Raw genomic sequence first — 16,716 nt, 5'->3', positions numbered from 1 at the left:
AAATGAGGTTCCTAAACCACCACTGTGGCCCAGACAAATGAGGCTCTGCTCCCAGTCCAGCACTGGAGCGCTGGCTCTGCCGGCCCTCAGCTCACGGCCTCTCTGGGGTAAAGCCTTTCCCGAGGTGGGGATGGATCCCAGGTGCCGGGGCCATGGAGCCCCTTCCTGCTTCTGAGAGGAGCTGGGAGATGGCTGGAGAAGGCAATCGGATGTGAATGAGATGCTGGAAAAGCTCCTCGGAGCAGCGGCCTGGCAGGGAGCCGAGGTGCATGGCAGCTCTGGAAGGCAGGGGACAGCAGGAATGTCACTTCCAGTGCCACCATCTCCTTGGCCACCCGCAGGCACACCCCAGGGTGGTGCTCGGGGATCCAAGGAGATCCCAGCAAGGCGCAGCTGGCTCAGATCTCTCCGCACTCAGTGAGGCCGAGCCCTCCCTGCGGAGCACAGGCACGGCCCTGTCACGGGCTGGTGTCCCGTGTCACCTGCTGGATGTGGCGGCTGCGCGCCAGGTGCTGCGCGCCCTCGGCCACCCGGCTCAGCCGCGCCTCCAGCGCGCTCCGCAGGTCGTTCACCTTCACGTCGGGGAGGGGGTTCAGGCCGATCAGGACCCCCCCTGCTCCTGCTGCAGCCTCCTCCCCGTCCTCCTCCTCCTCCTCCTCCTCCTGGTCGGGAGGCAGCAGGTCCAGGTCCCGTCTCCTGCGCCGCAGGTCCAGCCCCCCCTGCAGCTTCAGCTCCCGGTTGGGTTTGACGTCGCGCTCCGGCTGCTGTGCATCCCTGGGGGCGGCTGCTCCGTTCTCAGCATCCTGAGGGGCGCCGATGGAGGGACCCCCACCCCCCCGGCCCCCCGGGGGCTCCTCCCCGGGATCCTCCTCCTTCCCGTGCCCGGGGCCGGGCGGGTCCCGCTGCCGCCCGCCCGCTCCCTCGGCCTGCGCTGCTCTCGGCCGCTCCCTGTCCCGGGGGTGCTGCTCCCTCACTGCCACATTCCTGTTACTGGAAGAGTCCGGCACCCCTGCCAGCTCCTTGGGCTCCACCTGACTCAGAGTTTTGGCTTTAAGGTCTGTTCCTGAGTCTCTTTCCAAGCCCTTTCCTGCTACTCCCTGAACTTTGGCAGCCCCCGGCTGTTCTCTTTGGATGGGAGCTGTAGCTGCTTCCACGGCTTTCAGGAAATTCTTCTTCTGGTGGACATCTCTTCCAGCTTTGGTTTCACGTTCTCCTCCCAAATCCTCCGCCAAGGCCTTTTTCTCCAGGTGGTTTCTGGCTGCTGGAACACGCTGGGCATCCCCGTGGAGGGGATCCCGGTTCTCCACGGGATTTTTCACAGCTCTGTCAATCTCCTGCAGCGGCACCTTCCGCTCCCTGGGAGCAGCCACAGGAATGTCACGCCTCTGCCCAGCCTCCTCCACGTCCCTGTGCTGCCTGGTGGAATCGGGGGGCTGCTGGCCCAGCTGCTCCTTCCTGGCCGTGTCTCCCTTGGCTCTGAGGCCCTCGTCCTCCCTGCTCCTGGAGAGGGGCACGGCAGGCTCTGCCTGTGCTTCTGCTGCAGGACAAAACCCACATGGAAAACGTTTCTCAGGACATTCCCTTCTCCTGCCACCACATCCTGAGAGACACGAGATGGGGCCAGGCAGGAGGAAGAGCAGAGCTGTGGTTATCCCTACAGAAATGGCTGTGCAAGGGGACTTTGCCACGTGCCAAAGGAGCTCAGATCTCTCCCAGTTTGATTTTAGAGCTGCTCTGAGCCGTGAGCACCCTCTGGAGGGCTCCTGCTCCCTGGCCATGTCCTTACCTGGCTTTGGCTTCTCCTCTGCCCCCTCCTCCTGCCGCTGCTGGTGGATCTCCTTGTGCTGCTCCTCGATCACTGCCAGCAGCTTTGCCTGCTGGTCCAGGAGCTGCTTGTGCTGCACCTGCTGCTCCTTGATCACCTGCAGCAGCACGTTGTGGTCCAGCAGTTTTGCTGGCCCTGCTTCTGGAAAAGGGGAAAAAGAGGAAGTAAAATTCCTGTGACCCTCAGAAATCATGTCAGCTCTGGATGGGCTGCAAGGGCTCTCCTTGGCAGGAAGATCTGACTCCACAAACCCTGCCAGGAGAGAGAGAAGGAAGCTGGAAGAGGATGGGATGAGAGAAAGTCCACAAGCACACGAGTCCAAGCTCAGGCTCCAAGCCCCAATTGTCAGGCAGAGGTTGGAGGGAGGAGCTCAGCCTGAGGAAGGGCTTTGCAGCTCCAGCTCTGATGCTCTAGGGACAGAGCAGCTGGGGCCTTGGGGGGAAGGAGCTTTTCCCTGTGATGTTTCAGGTGTCCCCGTGTGTCCCTGCCCATGCCCCTCCTGCCGTGCTGCCAGAGCAGTTTCACTCCTGTCTCCCTCTTCCCAGGGCTCCAACACCAGGGAGCAGCCAGGCCCGGGTGCCAGCATGACTCAGGTCCCTGAGTGGCCCTGCCAGGTGTGCCAGAGATGGGACAGGCACCACCTGATGCTGTGCAGGGGCTGTGGCCTCAAGACACCATCCTCCCACAGAGAGGGATCCGAGGAGATCCAAGCCCATCCCTGCACGCCCTGAGGACACACACTCACCCCCTGCCTTCTCCTGCTTCTCCTCAGTGTTCTGCTTCTCCAGCAGCTCTGCTCTCTCTGGGAGGGGCAGCTCCTGCCTCTCACCTGCAAAGGAAAGGAGCACAGAGCTTTGCTGTCAGTGCAGATGTTCCCTAGAACGCCTCCACGCCGTCCCGGCACCGCTCGCATCCAAGGCGCCGGCTGCGAGGGAAGTAATAAACCCAATATTTAACAACCCCGTGCCTGGTGGCAGCGAGCCAGCACTAACTACCTCGGCCAATTAACATGCAAGAACAGCTCTAACTGGCTTTTAGACGGGCACTTGGCAATGTGTTCCCTGTCAAGATCTCCCGGCTCCGTGTCCCCGGTGATTTGGGAGCCGTGCAGGAACAGCACGGCACCTGACATTTTGGCGGGTAGCGAACAACTGTTTGACAGCTCTTGCAGTAGCTGTCAAAGCCACCAGATTCCTCCCTTCCCGCAGCAGCTGCCGGAGGGGCTGTGCTCACTCACGTGCTCCACTCGTGGAGTTCAAAGGAAGCACCGGGATGGAGATGGGAATGACCAAATTGTCCCGACTCCGGGGGCACTACAGGCCCAGAAGAGCTTGCTCAGCTGAGCTGCTGTGAAAGGAGCTTACCAGGGTCTGCTTCCTTCTCCACGGGCTTTGCCGCCTCCTCTGCTTTCCTGGGGAGCTGGAGCTGTGCCTTGTCCCTCTCAGCAGCCTCGGCAGTGTCACCATCCAGCACGGCCGCCTGTGCCCTGGCTTCCAGCTTGGCTTCCCCTGGCTCCAGCTCCTTGTAGGGCGGCCTTCCCCCCTGCTGCAGCGCTGCCTCCGGGACCTTCTCCAGATTTGGGACGGGCCCACCAGTCCCTCCTCGCTGCTGGCTCTCAGCAGCCACTTCCTTGCCTTGCTTTGGGCCCAGTGCCTCCTTCGGGGGCTTCAGCCTGGCTGGCTCCTCCAGCAGACGGTCGCTGGCTCCTCCAGGAGCCGCTTTGTTCTCGCTGGATTCCTCCCGCTCCCGCCCCATGTCCACGACCACCTCATCGTGTGGGACCGGGGGCTCGTGGCGATGGGCCTCCCCCACGGGCACAGCAATCCCTGGGGACAGGCAGGGTCAGAGCAGCAGGCTCCCAGTACACCCAGTACACCCAGCACACCCAGCACACCCAGCTCCATGCTGCCCCTGTCCAGCCCTTCCTTCTCTCCCTCATCTGGAGGCCACGTTCCCAACAAACCTCCAGAGCATCAAACACTAAATCACCTTCAATCCACCAAGAGCACCATGGAGGTGCACTGAGGGGAGGGTAAGGAGAGGTCAGGATCTCAGAGTCCCACAACATACACACACCCCCAGCTCCCAGTCCAGCTCCCTTTACCTTGATCAGGACGGTCCAGCTGCACTTTCTCTTCCACCTTCCCTCTCTCCTCCTCCCTCTCGGGCACCTGCACGGGCACCTTGATCTGTGGCTGCTCCATCTCCTCCTTCTCCTCAGGCACTTTGGGTTTGTCACGGTCATCCTCGGGCTCCTCCACCACCGGGTTCTGCTCTGCAAACACAGCATGGGGACAGGGATGAGCTGTGGGAGCTGGGAATTGCTGTGTCTGTCCCAGTCCCTTCACCCACCCAGCCCAGCCGCTGATTTCCCTCCGGCCTCAGCACAATGGGGCTGGGGGAGGTTCTGTTCTGGGGTGCCCTGGTTGTTTTCCCTGTTGTGGGTTTGTATGGAGCTGCTGGAAGGGAAGAGTGACAGGGATGGAGAGGGGATGGAGCAGGGATGGAGAGGGGATGGAGAGGGGATGGAGAGGAGATGAGCAGGGATGGAGCAGGGATGGAGCGGGGATGGAGAGGGGATGGAGAGGGGATGGAGCCGAGATGGATAAAGGATGGAGCAGGGATGGAGAGGGGATGGAGAGGGGATGGAGAGAGGATGGAGAGGGGATGGAGCAGGGATGGAGCCGAGATGGATAAAAGATGGAGCAGGAATGGAGCAGGGATGGAGCGGGGATGGAGAGGGGATGGAGCAGGGATGAGCAGCATAGATGGAGCAGGGATGGATACGGAACGGACCGGGAATGGAGCAGGGATGGAGCAGGGATGGATACGGAACGGACCGGGAATGGAGCACGGATGGATGCGGAACGGACCGGGAATGGAGAACGGATGGAGCAGGGATGGATACGGAACGGACCGGGAATGGAGCACGGATGGAGCAGGGATGGATACGGAACGGACCGGGAATGGAGCACGGGCGGAGGCGGCTGCTGCTGCGGGGCAGTGCCACCAGATGTCAGCATCCCCCCGGCTCCCTGCCCCAGATCCCGGCTCCGGGAGAGCCCGAGCTGGAATCCAGAGCCGGATCCCCCGGCACTGGGAGAGGCAGAGCTGCGATCCAGCCCCGAACCCCCCAACACCAGAACCCGAGCGGGGCTCCAGCCCAGCTCCCACCCTCCCGCTGCTGTTTGCTGTCAAACGTTTTAAAACCTCATTTATTTTGATTTTTCCCCCCTTTTTAGTGCCCGAGTGTTCCCACAGCCCCTCAGATGCCTCTCAGAGGAGGAGGGGTGGGGAGGTTTCCTTTTCTTAAAAGTTTTGAGGAGGGGGATTAAACAACAGGCATTAATTAGGGGAAACTCCAGAGGGAGAAGGGGGAGTTTTCCCCCACCTTGCCCTCAAAGAGACAGAATGTTGTTGGAAGACACATCCCAGTCAAACCAGTTACTATGTTCAGCACTGGTATGACCAGCGTATTCCACATGGAATCTTTTGCACATTCCATGGGATGGGAAGGGTCCCTTCCACCCCCAGCATGGCAGAAAACCCACACAGGGAGTGAACTCTTCCTTTGGAGAGCAGCAGAGAAGGAAATCGAATTGTTTCCCAGCAGTGAAGTTGTTCTGCAGATTTTTTTCCATCCAACAAACTCTTAAAAAAAAAAATCTATCTTCTGTAACAAAAAAAAAAATTCCCAACTCTTTCCCCCTTCGCCCTCCCCCGTGTGATTTCCTTTGGGGAATTAATTCTATAAACATCTTTCCATTTTCTCCTCCCCCTCCGCAGGGCTGGTGCGATTTATTACGAGATGAACTCATGGGAAAGAAGGGATTGCCACAACTTCAGCTGCGTGGGCCTTGCCTGAGCTGGGGAGGGGGGGGAAACAACAAAAATTCACAAAAAATTAAGTACAAACTCCTGGCCCAGAGGGATCTGTGCCAGCAGGACCTTGAGCCTCTCCAGAAACGCAGAGTCCAGCCCCAGCTCCACACCCAGAGCAGGGACGTGTGCGGGGCTGGCCAGATCTCCACGTTCCTTCGCTTGGGGAGCGATGGTGGGAGGGGAAAAGCGTTCGGATTTTCTGAGAAATTCGAGTCCAGTACCCAAGGGTCCCCCTCTCCATTGAGGGACTTCCCAGGGTTCAGCAAGTCAGGGCAGGACGCTCCTCCTTTTCAGGAAAAGCTGGGCTGCAGGAACCGGTGCCCAGCCCTGGCCAGGGGCCCTGGGAAGCGGGAGGCCGAGGCCGGGGAGGGGAGCTCGGCACGGCTGCGGATGTTCCCAGCTCAGTCCTGGCCCCGGTGCAAGAAATTATTTACTCTGTTGGAGGAAAGTTTCTCGTTAATTGGCTCATGGAGGCGGGAGATGGCTCCGGTCGGAGAGGAGCGGAGGATCCAGAGAACCCCAGCGCAGGCAGGGCTGCTCACACAGCGACGAGCCGAGCACTGAGAGGATGGTCAAGGGGAAACAAAAAGGAACGAGGGGGAAATAAAAAGGAAGAGAGGAGGAAATAAGAAGGGAGAGAAGGAAATGAAAAGGAGGGGGAAATAAAAAGGAAGAGAGGAGGAAATAAAAAGGAATGAGAGGGAAATAAGGAAAAGAGGAGGAAATAAGAAGGGAGAGAAGGAAATGAAAAGGAAGGAGGGGGAAATAAAAAGGAAGCAAGTAGGAAATAAAAAGGAAAGAAGGGGAAATAAGAAGGAAAAGAGGAGGAAATAAGAAGGAAGGAGGAGGAAATAAGAAGGAAGGAGGGGGAAATAAAAAGGAAAGGAAGGAGGGGGAAATAGGAGAGGAGGAAATAAGAAGGAAGGAGGGGGAAATAAGAGATAAGGAAATAAGAAGGAAGAGAGGAGAAAATAAGAAGGAAGGAGAGGGAAATAAGAGAAGAAGAAATAAGAAGGAAGGAGGGGGAAATAAGAGAGAAGGAAATAAGAAGGAAGAGAGGAGGAAATAAGGAAGGAGAGGGAAATAAGAGAGGAGTAAATAAGAAGGAAGGAGGGGGAAATAAGAGAGGAGGAAATAAGAAGGAAGGAGGGGGAAATAAAAAGGAAGAGAGGAGGAAATAAAAAGGAATGAGGGGGAAATAAGGGAGAGAGGAGGAAATAAAAAGGAAGAAGGGAAAAATAAGAAGAGAGGAGGAAATAAAAAGGAATGAGGGGGAAATAAGGAGGAAGGATGGGGAAATAAGAAGGAAGGAGAGGAAATAAGAGAGGAGGAAATAAGAAGGAAGGAGGGGACATAAGAGAGCAGTAACTAAGAAGGAACACACGGGAAGCTCTCCTTGCCAGCAGGACGCAGAGGAGTTAATTGCAGCCGTTCCCCTGCCCAGAGCAGCAGGTGAAGCCCCGCGGGCCCAGGGCAGCCCGAGGGGCCGGGGGAGGCCCCGCTCCGCTCCGGGAGTGTCCCTGGCAGCTTCCACCATCAATCAGGCAGAGGCACGTTCCCTGCTCTGCAAACAATGCAGGAAAAGCCCAAAACGCAAACAAACACAAACCCAAAAGTCTCCACGCCACAATAAGGCCAAGCTGCCTCGAAGCCATCATTTGCTCAGCGGGAGACAAAATTAAGTTCATCATCAGGGCGTGAATTAACAACCTCTCAGGCTGCCTGGAAATCCATCCGGGGCTCCGGCTGCTTTGCAGGGAAGAGTTTTGCTGGGGCTCTGCCTCTCTTCTTTGCCCTCCGGGTCCCTTTGGAGCGTCCTCCAGTAACGCTGCGCCTCGTCGTGTTTTATGGGCGGCCTTGGACATTACAGGCAAGGCCTGAGAGGCTGTAAAAGCTTTTTGGCTCCCAAGGAGAGGCCGGGGTGTGAGGCAGCACCGAGAGGCTTCGCTCTGACCCCCCGGCTCTCCGGCAGCTCTGCTCACACGAGGGGAAGCCGGGGCGTCCTGCAGCTGATTTGTGTGTGTGCGTGCCTGGGTGTGTTGTGGTTTGGCAACAGCCTCTCCAGGCTGCCATAAAATTTCATGATTAGCAACCTAAAAGCTTCCCTTCTCCCCCTGCTCCTGGTTCGGATCGTTGCAATGGTCCCAGGCAGGCACTAAATCCCTCCTCACGCGTTTTTCCAGCCTCTCGGAGCTGAAATGTGCCTCCACAGCCCCTGCCCTGGGCAGAGGCAGCGGGATGGGCCCTGCTGTGCTCGCCCCCAGTGCAGGTGGAGCCTTAGGGACAGCACAGGGAGCTCTGGGACTCACCCCCCACTCCAGGGCGTCACCCCAGGGACGACCAGGGACACGGGGCTCAGGACCTGCTCATGCCAGTGCAGCTCCAGATCTGCTGAAACTCCTTCATTGCATGACATGGAGCAAGATCCAGGAGCCCGTGCCAAGGAAAACGGAGCCCAGCAAGCGGGGCAGAGGGCTGGGGGCACACTCTGCCCTGGGACGTGCTGAGCACCAGGAGCAGGGCAGGGCCAGGCCCTCCCCGGGGAGCCCCCGGCCCAGCTGCGCCTCCAGGAGCCCTCCCTCCCCCCGAAACGGGTCCAGATTTCACAAGGTTATGGAATGGCATCCCTGAAATTAGTTCACAGTTGTCTCCTGACGCACCAGCAGTAAAAACCAACCCAAATTACCAGAGGCTGCTGGTTCCTTTTCTGTGTCACAGGCACTATTAAAAGCTCGCTCGCACAAAGCACCAGGGAGAGCCGCGGCGGAGCCAAGCTGTTCCTGCAGGATGCAGGAGCCACGTTCCACACATCCCCGGGGCTGCTCCGGCGGGGAATGCCGGCAGGGACCGTGGGCAGCTCGCTGCTGGGGGGCAAACACAGGCATGGAGGGTGCAGGGATGCACGACACAGCCCCAAATTTTACCCCAATTCAAATAACAGAGCCCACCCCATGCCCCAGGACAGCGGGATGGCCGGAGCAGGGTGCCCGGCACACCACACCGGGAAAAGGGCCCTTGCACAAGGAGCCTGAATCAGGGCTTTGTTACCCAACGTTGCACAACAGCAGGGAGAAGATGAAGCAGCAACGATCAAGTAAGGAGCTGAAAAATATTACAAAATCTTAATCCCCCCCGAGACCCTCGAGGGTGCTTTAAATACGGAGAGAAATTGCCTAATTAGCTTTTTTTTTTTTTTTTTAATGGATAATTGCCTTCCTGAGCTTTCAGAGGCAGCTTAGCAACCTTTTAACAGAGGCGCAGCCGCGGCAGGACGGGGCTGGAAGGGGCTTTATCCCTTTCCCGAAGAGCTGCTGACAGTAAAACCTCCAGCACCACAGGCTGGGGCTGTAATGGGCACTTGGGTGTCGTTAGGAAAAACACGATTCCGAGGCCGCTGGTCAATACGTGTTCACATAAAAGGCCAATGTTCTAATATTCATAATCCCCGGGCCCACGGGGCAGGGCTTTAATGAAAGTCTCTCCAGTTCTGGGCTCCACAACATCAAAGAGGCCAATAAAACTCCTCTCACACGCTGACAGGCGGGAGGCAGACGGGGAAGGCAGCGCTGGGGAAGGCCCTGCGGTTTGCCTCGGATGGGGCAGCACGGGAAAGGGCACGGAGCAAGCCTGTGCCCAGGGAAGGGGCTGAGCACCCTGTGACCCAGATGCAGCTTGTGCCTGGAAGGAGGGGTCTGGAAGAACCCTTCACCCAGGAAAAGGGCTGGGAGCAGCAGCCTGCAGCCAGGGAAGGAGCCTGGAGCAGCAGCCTGCAGCCAGGGAAGGGGCACCCTGTGCCCGGGGAAGGGGCTGAGCAGCCAGCAGGGGTGCCCAGGGCTGAAGCCGTGGGATCCTGCTGAGCCCCGGGTGCGGAATTCGGCCCATCCGGAGGGCACCCAGGTGCAGCCCAGCCCCGCATCCTGCGGCCCTGCAAGGACAGGATGCAGCTGCTGCGGCAGCTCCTGCTCTGCAAAACAAGGCGGGCGAGGACGAGGGGGAGCCGCGGCGGGAGATGAAGGGCACCATTTAACGCCTCTCATTGCTAGTCAAGCCGACATCCTGCAGAGGCACAGGGAGGCACAGATCCAAGGAATAGCAGGGCTGGCTCTCCTGGGGCAGCCCCATGGCCACCCCTGCAGGTCCTTGTCCCTCTTCTCCCTCCTCCCCAGAGAGGGAGCTCCATTGGCAAAGGGACCCCGGGGGACAGCTGAGCTTTCCCTTGGAACTGCAGGGCTCCTCCCTGGGAAGTTTATGAGCCGGGAGCACTAAACCCGCCTTCCTCCCGCGTGGGATTATTTAATCCAGAGCTGCTGCCGGCGGGCCCGGGATCGCTGGGGTGATCAGAGCCTGGCATCCCGCTCCACCGCCCCGGCTCACGCCGAGAAGGGGAGAAGATTCAGCAAACTCCTGCAGACACCGTGTTTTATGGGGATTTTTATTTTCCCAGTCAGAACACGTGTCATTAGCGATTCCTCCTGAAAGGAGCAGCTGTTCTTTGGCCATTACTGCTCCAAAATTAACCAAGACGGAAGGATTCAATCGCATCCCTCCTCCAGGCCCTGCTGAGGGCTCCATTAAGGGACTGGGAGCGTCTTTTGCTCGGAGTCCACCGGCATCCGCGTGCCCGGGAAGGCACACACGGCCTTGAGTAAGCCACGAGCAAACCACAAGTAAACTCGACCGCGGAGCAAGCCCAGAGTGAATGTTATCGGCAGCAGCACCGGTGTGGGAGACGCTCCAAGCTGCCGGGCAGGAACCCAGCCAAGAACCAGGAGGGAGGATAATCTCCACTAGAGCCAGCCCCTTTCTCCCTTCCGCTCTCAGTCTCTGCGAGGATATTTCAAGGCCTCCAAAGAACAAAAAAAATAAAAAACCCCACAGGAGCAGGAGGAAACAAAAGTGCAGCGAAGGAACAGGACGCCGAGGGGCAGCGCGGGGTCAGGCGGCACCTGCGCGCCACGGCCTCGCTCCGCGGCAGCTGGGAAAGGGAGGAGCGGCCGTAATTCCATCAGCAGCCCCAGCAAACAAATAATAAATAACAAGGACCAGTAAACAAAGCTGAGGCATAATCACAGGCTTTGTCAGAGAGAAAGATGAGGCCAAATTTATACCCTCGTCACCAAAAAAAGAGGCAGTTCCCATAAATTTCCCTTCCTTCGAGGGTGATGGGTGGATGGATGGTCCTTGGGCTGGCACAGGGGAGGACAGTCCTGTGGGCCAGGTGGGCACTGGGCTCATCCCAAACAGGAATCCCTGCTCTGTCCCTCCAGGGGATCCCAGGCCTGCACCACACCCTTCCCTTCCCAAAAGAACAACTCCCACAATGGACCACTGGAGGCCACAGTGCCTTTTCCAGTGGACAAAAGTGAAGCTTTTCCTGGGAAAAGGCCCTAGGGAGCTGGGAAGATGCACAGAGCTGCCTGCAGATTACCCTGCTTCCACCACACTTTTAAAAAACCAAATTTCTCCTTCTTTTTAAGAGGTGACCTGGGAACAGGGCTGGGAAACCCAACTCCAGCGAGCACATACCTGGAAGTTTGACTGAATCCTGGTCAATTCTGCTCTCCTCCCTGTCCAGGTGCTCCAAGCCCACTGGTTCTGTCCTCACAGGGGTGTCCTCAGTGGCAGACAGGGTGGTGTAGGTGCTGATCACCAGCATGCCCAGCCCAATCCATAGGATCATCTGCACAGAGGGACAGAGGGACAGTGAGCACAGGAAATCCAAGGGGATTGCTCCCCACAGCATTCCCACGGTGCCTGCACAGAATTCCAAGCTCAGCACGGTGACATGTGTTAGGGAGAGAAGAGAAATGTCAGAGAGAAACAGGAAAACCAGTTGCTCCTGCTGAGGTTCATTTTTGGGTGTAGAGCCATGGGAATGGAAGCTGTTTCAGAGGCTGGAAGCTGTTGGAAAGGCTTTGGAAGGGCTCAAAAGCGAGTGAAGTGAGTGGGCAGGACCCAGGGATAGGAAAATGCATGTGGCAGACAAGTCCTACTGCAAAGACTCATTTCCTGGTATTCCCAGCATGAGAACTCCATGAAATCAGGTCTGGCTGAGCACAGAGAGCCTGGCCTGGTTACAGCCCCAAACCATTCCAGGCGGCTGCTTCAAAATCCTTGGGTTTGAAAGCAAGGGTAACATGTCCACACACAGATCCTGGTCCCAGGGCTCAAGAAGCTGCTGAGAAATGACTCCCTGATTCCCAGAAAGCCAGGATCAAAGGGAGTAAAAATAGAAGGGTGGAATCTGGATCCCATGGAGGGAAGGGCTCTTGGAATTCCTCTACCTCAAAAAGGAGAAAGTGATGAGCAGCAAAGGAATTTTTACAGCTTGTTATGTGATGAAAAATTGATCTAAAAGGATCTAATTCCACATGAGTCATAGGAAGTTGGATGGCACTTGGACAACCTGGTCTAGTGGAAGATGTCCCTGCCCATGGCAGGAGGTGGAACTGGATGAGCTTTAAGGCCCCTCCCAGCCCAAACCATTTCATGATTCCACGACTCCCCATCCTCACTGCGCAGATTTACATCCCAATTCACAAAAAGCACAACAAAAAGATGCTTCTCAGTGTGGGGAAAACCAAGAACGGCCACAGGGAGCACTTCACCACTGGAAGAGCTGCCAGAAAACTGCAAATCAAGGGGAGAGGTGAAATTGGAAGGAGGAATTAAAACACTGGCATTTCCAGAGGGGAGGAGGGGCCGGTGCTTTCCTCACCCACTGGGGGAGGTCACCCAGAAGGGAGCAGCGTGGTCAGAGCCGGGCTCAGGGGACCCCGCAGGGCCCGTTCCCAGCACGGCCCGCAGACAGCCCGACGCCTTCGCAAGGAAAAGGCTGGCGGGACATGGAGCAGCTCTGCACCGGGGGCAGCGTGGCCAGGGAGCACAGGCCAGACCTTAGAGCTGCTGCAGAGGAAACGGGAGCAGAACGCGCTGCCTGCCTTGCCCGGGGTGCACAAAGAGCAGATATCCTGCCATGCACCCCCCCGGCCCCGGGCAAACGCCGAGTCAGCAGGTCCTGCACTGCTGCCCTGGGCCGAGCTGCTCCACTTCCTCCCCTCCCACAATCCACAGCCCCGGCACAAATGCATTTTGTGCCTGGGAGGTTGTTCTGGCACCTTCCAGAAACAACAGCGCAGAGGAAGAGCGTTTCCACAAAGAGGATCTATTCTGGTGCCACAGGAACCAGGAGCAACGTGGGAGAGGAGGGAGCTGTAGGAAACGGCTGAAAACATTAAATGCTTTAAAAGGATTTTTGTTGTTTCTTATCTTAGTGGGGAACCAGGGGCTCAAATGGCTCGGATTGAAGCCCCTTTGATAGTTGCACATTTGGAGTTCAGCTGCGAGCTCCCGGAGCAGCGGGTACGGGCACACGTGGCAGCCGGAGACAGGCTGGGCTGTCCCTGAGCCGCCCTCACCCCCTCCTCACCTACCCCCGCCCCAGCTGAAGAGCAGAATAAAGAGGGCCACGATTTGGCTTCATTCCACGGAGATGCTTATGCCATGGAAAAGCAGGCGGGTTGTGCTCAGGGGACCACCGAGGCAAATGAAGGAACGGGACTGAGGGCTGCAAGGACTCGAGAGCTCAAGGAACCAATCCAGGCAGAGGAGCCACCAATCCCCAGAGCATCCAGAGAGATCCTGCAGCGAGGGGAGGCTCAGCACTGCAAGGCACATCTGAGCCAAGGGGAGTGATCTCCCCCAGAGCCAGTGACCCCACTGAGAGCAGAGCCCTTTCTGCAGAAGGCCCTCTCAGCACAGACACAGGAGAGGCTGTGGGAAGCCCTGGGGCAGCTCAGCAGGGCCAGGGCCATCTCCCGGGAGCCACGCTCGGAGCACGGACAGGAATCCAGCAGAGGAAGTTCACGCGGCCGTTTCCTCGGCCGGTCGCGCTCCCCTGGCCCTCCTTCCTCCCAGAAATGATCCAGCCCTGCAGAGCAGAGCCATTAGCTCAGCCCTGTCCTGCAGCCACGGGAAGCAAACACGCTGCATTTGTGTGGCGTGGCGCCATCCCCGTCCTCCTCCTGGACACCGGCGAGCGCTCCGAGGGACGGAGTCATGGCGAAGGAATGCAGAGCCCCGGTCACTGCCAGCCCCCTCCTCGGAGATGCTGTGTTTGGGGGGCTGCACCCCTGGATGTGCTGCTGGGGAAGGTGTGCTGGCCCCTGTGCTGCCAGGGAAGGGCAGAGGGAATCTCTTTTCCACTCGCACAGGGGCGAGCCCAGGGGTCACTTCCTGACCTCCGGCAGCTCCTCTTCCCCAAGTGGGACAAGAGCAACTCCGGCCTCCCTAGGAGGGGCCTCTCGGACAAGCTTGTGTCAACACTGGGAAGGCAACACCTTCCTGCTGGCAGCTCCACACTGCTCACAGACCCCCACACGGCCCAGAGCAGCTCTGCCAAACCGGGGCTCGCGGGGAGCAGCGGGACGCGGACCTCTACAGCAACAGATGCTAAACCACAAGAAAGGGAACGCTCTCCCTGCTTCACTCACAGCGCTGTGTGCCTGACTCTGGGCCTTTTAACTGCTCTGGGACCTGCCTTTCCAACCCAACCCTTCCAACCAGGGCACTCCCAGCCCAGCTGAGCAGCAGCTCCAATCCTTCCCAGCTCCTCAGCAGAAGCCCTTTGCTGGCCAGCAAACATCTGCCCATTTCCCTCCCCCATCTGAAATCCTCTTCATTGCTTTTAGTGTTCCGCAGGCTCAGTTTGCACCTCTCCTGTAAAAACCTGGCCTTTCACGTCACCACCTGCCCCACACTGGACGCTGCTGGGTGCCAGAAGTGGCCCGATAAAAGCAGCCAGTCCTCAGCAGCACAAGAGCCAAGATAACCCAGAGAAGTGCAAAAGCTGGCGCTGAGGTTTGCTGCTCTGAAGGAGCTAAAGCTGATGCAGGGAAGGAGGGAGAACGTCCCTGTACCCTGTTTGGACAGGGACAGGAAGGGAAGGACAGCTGAGCCCAGGGCTGGCATTCTCCCCCTGCCCGCCACCTTCCTCAGGAGCTGACTTTGATGGAGTGGAGCACCTGATCAAAGGAGTGCAGGAATGAAGGAGGAGACCAAAGACAGAGCTCCAGGGAAAGAATAAATGAGCCTTTGCAAAGACCTGGAGGGAGGAGAGGGTGGGCTGGGAGCTGGGCTGTGGAGGCAGGGAGGTGCTGAGCAGGGCGGGCAGGTGTGTTCTCGCTCCGAGCAGGAATGCAAACCTGACAGGCCATGGATCACTCAGGGAAGGCTGGACAGCTTGCTGCCAGCCCCTCGACAAGTAACCCGGGGCCTGATGCTTTAGATAAGCCCTTCCTCCTTTGTGGGGATTTCTGCAGGACAAACATCCCCCTGAGCCTCGTGACCGGCTCTGGGGTCAGGCATTGTGAGGGCCCCAGTGTCCCACCCCAGCAGCCGGGCTGAGAGCTCAGCCTGTCCTGAGTGCAGCCCCGAGGCACTGCAGGGAAACGCTCTGGCTCAGCCGGAATAGAAAGCAATTCTTGAAAGTGCTCTTTGTTTCCCTGAAAAACCCAGGCTGGCATTCAGACTCCTGCTTGGGGTTTCGCTCAAAGAAGTTCGGAGCTAAGTGTCAGAATTCAGAGTGAAAGCTGGAAAGTTGGACTACTTCCTTGTGTCAGGGAAAGCACAGGGCAGAAAAAAAACACACCCTGCTTAAAAAATTCACGTAGGTTTGCAAAGCCACAAGTCATTAAGCAGAGAACAAGCCACCAGTTCTGTGGGCCCCACAAAAACGTGCTGCTCTCCCCTGCTGACTCCACACTGTGCCCAAAACCTTATTCCCAGCCCAGCACTGTCCTGACTGGGAATGTTGGGGCAGAGGCCTGTGAAAAAGGCAGTGGATTAAATTATTGTTCGGGAAAAAACCCAAAACCTCTTAATTTCAGCCCACGGTATTTGCAGGAGCAGAGAGATCAAGCCCAGCAAAGAGCCACTTTGTTTCGGTCCCTGAGGAGGCCAACTCAAACTGGAGCAAAAGGAAAAGTTAAACTTCTACCAGCCTCTGAACGACCCCAATCCCTCAGAAAATCAATTCCTGAAGCAACACCTCTATGTGTGTGTTCCTTTTTACTATTATTTTGGTTGAAAGCAGAAAGCTGAGGGTCGGCAGCACAAACCACATCGCGCAGCCCTGTTTGTTTTACCCAGCCCGGGCAGGTCGGGATGTGAGGCTTTAAGGTTTTACAGGCTGCCTGGATTTCCTGTTCTGAGGATCCAAAACCTGAATCCCACCCCGAGGAGGACTGGAAGCAGCATTTTATGCACAAAATGACTGTTTCACTTGCTGCTGGAAGGACAAAAAGAGCTGGTGTTCCAGCTTGGGCCAGCACCTCTGCCACTGTCTGTGCATCCCCAAGCGGTGGACACCCACCCAGAACAGCTCCCACCTGTACTGGGCAGGCTGGGGGGGGAGGCTGGAGGAGGTGCTGAGCAGTTTCTGTGCTGAAGCCAAATGAAGCACGTTCCCAGGCTCTGCAGAGGGCTTAGGGGGATGTCAAGCAGCATCAGCACTGACCTGTGAACAAAGCGCATTCTTGTGGATCTTCTTGTAAATAAGAGCTGGGCAGATGAAACAAATGAGGCTTCCCATGGTCGCACCTGTCAGGCCCAGGACTGTTTCCACTGGAGAAAAAGAGGAAAAGTCAGCAAAGGTCTTTTCCAGGAGTGCCAGAGCAGCAGCACGGGACAGCTGCCAGAGCCCCCGGGCAGGATGGGGTGTGAGTCTGATCACCCCAGCCAGGAAAACAAACAACAGAGCCCAGAGAAAGCAGCCAGCCCTTGTTCCCAGCTCCTCACTCACCATTGGGGATCATGATGCCTCCGACCATGGTTCCAAACACAACAGCCAGCGTCAGGGCTTTGAAGCGCAGCGGGGGCATGTAGCCCCCGGCAGCGAAGGTGCCGTCCTTCTGCTGGGAGGGCAAGGGTGCAGGGGAGAGTTAGCTCTGGTATTGCAGCCCCCAGACCCTCAGCAACTCCCTCAGCCCCCCAGCAACTCCCTCAGCAAT

General features: G+C 57.7%; 1 protein-coding gene across 1 annotated transcript in view; it reads right to left on the bottom strand.

Moving 5' to 3' along the window:
* Positions 1–413: 413 nt before the first annotated feature.
* Positions 414–16,716, bottom strand: part of SLC38A10 (solute carrier family 38 member 10) — a 29,268-nt gene continuing 12,965 nt past the window's right edge. Inside the window, 8 exon segments of the mRNA XM_054293064.1 lie at positions 414–1,537; positions 1,787–1,966; positions 2,571–2,654; positions 3,190–3,651; positions 3,930–4,100; positions 11,234–11,387; positions 16,224–16,330; positions 16,509–16,620. Of these exon segments, the coding sequence (XP_054149039.1) occupies positions 459–1,537; positions 1,787–1,966; positions 2,571–2,654; positions 3,190–3,651; positions 3,930–4,100; positions 11,234–11,387; positions 16,224–16,330; positions 16,509–16,620 (2,349 nt within the window). The 3' untranslated portion in view covers positions 414–458.

This window comes from Melozone crissalis, unplaced genomic scaffold, assembly GCF_028551555.1.
Source record: "Melozone crissalis strain CALT ecotype California unplaced genomic scaffold, PUWL_Pcris_2 ptg000129l_1, whole genome shotgun sequence".
Lineage (NCBI taxonomy): Eukaryota > Metazoa > Chordata > Aves > Passeriformes > Passerellidae > Melozone > Melozone crissalis.
This window is presented reverse-complemented; position numbering and strand designations above follow the sequence as displayed.